Below are 5443 nucleotides of genomic sequence, written 5' to 3'. Positions count from 1 at the left end.
TGAGGGTATGTCTTGAAAATCCCGTGAGTGGAGCCCTCTTTCACCAAAAACGTAGGACGGGCCTGTGGGTGCTACATCTTGGTGCTCCCTGCGGGACTGGAATGTTCCAACAATGGCCACGAAGGGTCTGTCTTTTGGTTTGCGGGGGCCCCTCCTGAGCCTCAGCCCAGCCTGTGTGGGTTAAGTTATTAGAAAACCCGCAGAATGACCTGCACGCGGGGAGCTTCCGACTCCCCCTCCCGCCCCCGCCGTCTCCCCCCTCTCCTTTCCTGTGTTCTTTCTTGAACTCTGTGGGTCCAGCTGGCTAGGCACAACTGCGGTGGGGGGACCCTAGGCACGGCTACAGGTGAGCAGAGTTGGGGCAGGGGCGGGGCGGGGCCCTCACAGTGCGCCCTGCAGGCCTGGAGGGTCCTCAGGTTCCTGAGAGGCTGGTGGGGAGGCCCAGCCTGCAGCGCGGGATCAGCAGGGTGGTGAGGCAGCGCCATCTGGTGGCCTGTGCTGGTGACACCAGGAGGCAGAGTTGGGAAGGCGGCCCGTATGGTCACCGGAGCCCTCTGGACCTGAGGTTTTGGGGGGTGCCCACGAGGGTGAGGGAGGGGAATCAGCAACTCAGTTGAAGAATAGACTTTAGTGAAGCATCAGCTGCATGGCCCCGGGGCAGGATGTGAACATGGCCCCCTAAGGGCAACTGGGCACCTGCCTAGGAGCCGGAGGCCTGGGCTCCAAGCCATCAGCCCCCCCCTTGGTTAGGGTGCCGGCTCTACCCCATGCTGCAGTCCCCCTGTGTGGGATGCAGGTGGCTGGGTGGAGAGGAGCAGGAGCAGACCTGGGCCTGCCTGCAGGTGTGTGTCCCCTGTGCCCCGGGTCCTCTCCCCTGATTCTCACCCTGCAGGCTCCACCCGTCCTTGGGTCCCAAGGCAGGAGCCGGGTGGTGGGTGGGCTTCTTACAGTCCTGGAAGGGTCTGAGCAAGGGCAGGGTCTCCTGATAGCTCTGGAGATGGGGGAGGGAGGGCCACCCCCTAGACGGGGCCCATGGGCAGGGACAGCCCCCCAGCACCTGGCTGGGACCCCTCCCCCAAGGCCCTCTGCAGGACCGTCCTCAGTGGCTCCCGATGCCCGGGCTGCCGGCCCATCACAAAGTACATGAGGGGCTTGGCACTGCTGTCGATGCAGGCCAGGAGGGTGGCCAGCGGGAGGAAGATGGGCAGCAGGAAGTTCAGGATCGGCCGCAGGCTCCAGTAGAGGATGAAGGGCAGGCGGCAAAAAAGGAGCAGGACCCCCGAGCCCTGGACGATGCCACAGAACTTGGGGCGCAGGCGCTGGGAACAGCAGTTCACCCAGATGAAGAGCACCAGGCAGGCCCCCAAGGCCACGCACGCCAGTGACAGCAGCCAGGTGACGCTGACCGCGTGGTGGCGGATGCAGACCAGCAGGCGCGTGCCCTCACGCAGCAGGCCGCAGGCGTTGGCGGGCAGCAGCACAGCGGGCAGCGTCAGAGCCCAGGCCAGGACGCAGAGGCCGGTAGAGGCATGCCGGGGCCGGCAGCGCTGGTAGCAGGAGGGGAAGATGTCGGAGAGGCAGCGCTCGGCACCGAGGACTGCCAGCAGCCAGAGCCCTGCCGAGAACCACAGGAAGGTGACCACGAAGTAGAGCGTGTCCTGGGAGGAGCCCAGCGCAGCCTGGACGATGGAGAAGGCCACCTGGCAGGACAGGAACAGGAAGTCCGCGGCGGCCAGGTGCAGCAGATAGGTGTTGAAGGGGCCCTTCTTGATGTGGAAGCCCAGGTTCCAGAGCACCAGCCCGTTGCCCAGCAGCCCCCCAACGGCGATGACCAGAGTCAGGTAGAAGAGGACGCTGTTGACCGTTCTCCAGAGGCTCAGTATGCCCAACATCTCGTCTGGCTGGCAGGCGCGTGGGCAGGAGCCTGTGAAGGGGGACGGATGCTGACCACCGGCGTCGGTGTGCCCGTGTGGCAGCACTGGATGCATCCCGCCAGGGCCATCCTGGTGCAGCTCTGGGCCCCCCAGCTGCTGTGTGACCTCGGCCAGGGCTCAGCCCCCCGTCACGGTCAGGAGTGCCCAGCCCTTCACCACACTGTAGGTGCACGGTCCCTGGCCCCTCCTGATGGGCAGAGGTGTGTGCTGATTCCCGTGTCCTCCCTGGCCAGCTGCCAGAGGGACAGCCCTGCAGAGGCCCAGCACATGCTGCAAGAGTGTCCTTGAGCACAGGGGACAGGCAGGGACCGGGAGGGAGGGTCTCCCCTCTGTCCCTAAGGCTGAAGCCATACTCCAGCTGAGATCCCCACCCCAGAGGGTCTCTGGACGGCCCAGCAAAGTGTCCCAAGGACACTCCATCCTGGACTGGGGGAGGTCAGGGAGGAGGAGGAGGAGGAGGGCAGACTAGTGGTGGGGCTGAGAAGGTGGAGGGAGACCCTCCTCCAGGCCTGAGCAGTGGCTACTCCCTGAGGTTTGCAGAAGGAGAGCTGCCCAGGAGGCCACTCCAAAGCCTCAGGTCAAAGGCAGGGACGTCAGAGCAGGTCACGGGGCTCTGGGTCCTCTCAGGGAGCCGCTCAGGACGAGGGGAGAAAAGGGCACAGGTGTCTGTAGCTAGTGAGGGTCACTAAGGAGTGTGCCTTCCCGGGGAGTCTCAGCACAGGAGGGAGGGTGTCAGGGTGGCCCCCCACTCTTCCACCCGTGGGGGCCACAGCAGCACCTCTTCTAGCCCAGGGAGACGGGGCTGGGGCAGCAGGACCAGGCTCTGGGGTGAGGGGTGCTGAGGTGGGATAGCAAAGGGAGAGCCGGAGGGAGACAGAGAGATAGGGGGGGATGGAGAGGGGGGAGGGGGAGAGGGGGAGAGAGAGATGGAGAGAGGGAGAGAGACAGAGAGAGAGAGATGGAGAGAGAGAGGGAGATGGAGAGAGAGAGACGAGAGAGGGAGAGAGAGAGATATGGGAGGGGGAGATGGAGGGGGGAGGGGGGATAGAGAGGGGGAGAGAGAGAGAGAGATGGAGAGAGAGAGGGAGGGAGATGGAGAGAGAGAGAGGGGGGAGAGAGATGGAGAGAGACAGAGACAGAGAGAGAGAGGGAGAGAGAGACAGAGAGAGATGGAGAGGAAAACAGGGAGCTACAGGGAGATGGGGGGGAGAGAGAGAGGGAGAGAGAGAGAGGGAGGGAGATGGAGAGAGAGAGAGAGAGGGAGAGAGACAGAGACAAAGAGAGAGAGGGGGGGAGAGAGAGACAGAAAGAGACGGGGAGAGAGAGAGAGATGGAGAGGAAGACAGCTACAGGGAGAGAGAGATAAAGAATGGAGAGACAGACTGGGAGAAACAGAGAGACAGGGTCAGAGAGACTGAGGGGGACAGAAAAACGAAGAACCAGAGGAGAGACGGGATGAGAGAGACGGAGAGTGGGAGACCGTGAGGCGGAGGTGAGCAGAGGGCGGAGGGAGTGGAGGACCCTGGCCTTTGGAGGCGTCCCCTGGGCTGCGCCCCCCCACCCCCCTGGACCGCGCTCTTCTGCAGGCCTGACCCTCTGCAGCTTCAGGGTCTACTCTCCACCTCGCACCCGAGCCTCCTTGCCTGGCCCCTCACAAGACAGTGGCTGGATCTCTGGGCCTGGACAGCAGGGTCAGAGCCTCAGCTGGACTCTGGTGTCATGTTGTGGCACACAGACAAGACTCTGTCCTGCCAGGCCTCGGTTTCCCCAAAGGCCCCATGGAGTCCACTGGCTGCCCTGTGGATCCCGACGGAGGGGTGGGCTGTGGGGGGCTGTGGGTGGGGGTGGCGATGGGTGCAGAGGAGAGGGTGCAGGTCCAGGTTCCGACCTCATGGTCACATGAACAGAGACCTGGCGCCGGCTTTCAAAGTGCTCCAGGCTGCCTCCTCTCCCGTCTTGCCCAAGGTCCTTCCCAGCAGAGATCTTCAGCGCCTCCAGTGCCCCCTGAGAGCCAGACAGGGGCAGGGGACCATGCTGCTCTTACCTGGGCGCAGGTGGAGAGGTGGGGCGAGCCTTCACTCCTGCCAGCCACCTGTCGACCGTGACTGTCCCCAGCTCTCCTAGGCCAGCTGGCCCTCCTCTGCTCAGTCCCACGCCGACTGCCTGGGGGCTCCTGGAAGGCCCTATATCCCTTTGTGTCCTCTGGGGCCTGGCTGGCTGGACCCAGGGTGTCCTGGCCAGTTCCCTAGAAGTGGGCGGGTGTGGTGCCTTGTTCTCAGGAACCGCGGAGTGAGCTCAGATGGAGTGTGGGTGGCCTTCCCTTTCTCCCTGGCCCATCTGGGTGGGGAAGCTGAAGGGCCCAGCAGGCGAGTTGTTCTGGAACAGCCCCGTCACCCTGGATGAGGACAGGCCCCAGGTGCTGTGAGTCCAGCCCCAGGTGCTGTGTAGTCCCCTTGCTGGGGACTTGCTGGCAGAAGGTGGTCCTGGGTGGCAGAAAGACCATTGGTCCCAGCAATTTGGTCAGTAAGAGGGGCATATTTATGGGTTAGGACAGAGGTGACTTCGTCCTGGCTGGATGTCGAAGCCTCAGTTTGTCCCCGGAGCAGGGCCTGGGTGTGACGCTCCATGCCCCGGTGGCTTTGTGTGCCACAGTTTGCTGGGAAACTGTGTAGGAAAAACTGACAATCATTTTCCCAGGGTGAGCAGAGGGGCTGGGCTTCAAGACGACTGTGGTCATGTCAGTGTGGACCCACAAGTCCCACCCCCTAACGTTTAGAAGCCCATGCACCCTCTCTTCTGCAGGGTGGTATATTGCATGGGAGGCATGTGGACAGGCCACTGGTCCAGTGTGCAGGCAGAGTGGACATGACAGTAGAGTTCCAAGCACGAGTAGACAGTCAGGCGTGCAGACTAGAATGGCGGTCAGCTCTCCCCCAGGAGCCAAACCAGCCACTTAGCATCTGCTCTAGAAGGAGGGATGGGACCAGGTGTCCCCTGGGCTTTCAGGGTGCCATGAGTGGGGATCTGGCACCAGCATCTGGGACATAGACAATGTGATGTCCTCCTGCCTGGGGCAGCTCTCGGCCCAGCGTAGACACCTCCAGGGGGTGATCACTACGCCTGCTGGGTGAGTGTAGTCAGGGCTTCAGAAGTGACTCCACCCCCGCTAGCCACTTGCTGGGAGGAACACAGAGGTAACAGTACCTGCTATAGAGGGCACCCATCTTGCTCAGGGCAGGGTGCCATGGGATGGGCAGTGAAGTGGTTAGGACCTTCTCTTGGGCCCATGTAAACTCCCAGGTGCCCAAGGTTCCCGACCTGATTGGGGTGACCAAGGCCCTGCCCGTCCTGCTCTCTGTACCTCGCTGCTGCACTCATAGCTAGGCAGCCGGCCTGCGGGTCTGGTGAACCAGAGGGCAGTGTCCTCGGTGTGATTGGCTTGTCCTGCGCCGCCTGCCTGCTGACTCAGCGCCCGTACCAGGTCATCCACTTGTGTTGGTCCCCAACCT

General features: G+C 63.1%; 1 protein-coding gene across 1 annotated transcript; it reads right to left on the bottom strand.

The window, feature by feature from the left end:
• Nucleotides 1–4148, bottom strand: MRGPRG (MAS related GPR family member G). The gene is made up of 2 exons (XM_081281740.1): nucleotides 3979–4148; nucleotides 1–1924 (listed from the first exon to the last, which is right to left on the bottom strand). The coding sequence occupies exon 2, from the start codon at nucleotides 1890–1892 to the stop codon at nucleotides 1020–1022; it is 873 nt and encodes a 290-aa protein (XP_081137866.1). The 5' UTR covers nucleotides 1893–1924; nucleotides 3979–4148; the 3' UTR covers nucleotides 1–1019.
• Between the last annotated feature and the right edge of the window lie 1295 nt (nucleotides 4149–5443).

Source organism: Spermophilus citellus (assembly GCF_964194105.1).
Source record: "Spermophilus citellus genome assembly, chromosome: 2".
In the NCBI taxonomy this organism is placed as follows: Eukaryota; Metazoa; Chordata; class Mammalia; order Rodentia; family Sciuridae; genus Spermophilus; species Spermophilus citellus.
Note: the sequence above shows the minus strand (reverse complement) of the source record. Positions and strands in the feature narration are given on the sequence as shown.

Excerpts from the sequence above, each read along its gene's own strand:
- MRGPRG (XM_081281740.1), bottom strand. The coding sequence starts at position 1,892 with ATGTTGGGCATACTGAGCCTCTGGAGAACGGTCAACAGCGTCCTCTTC.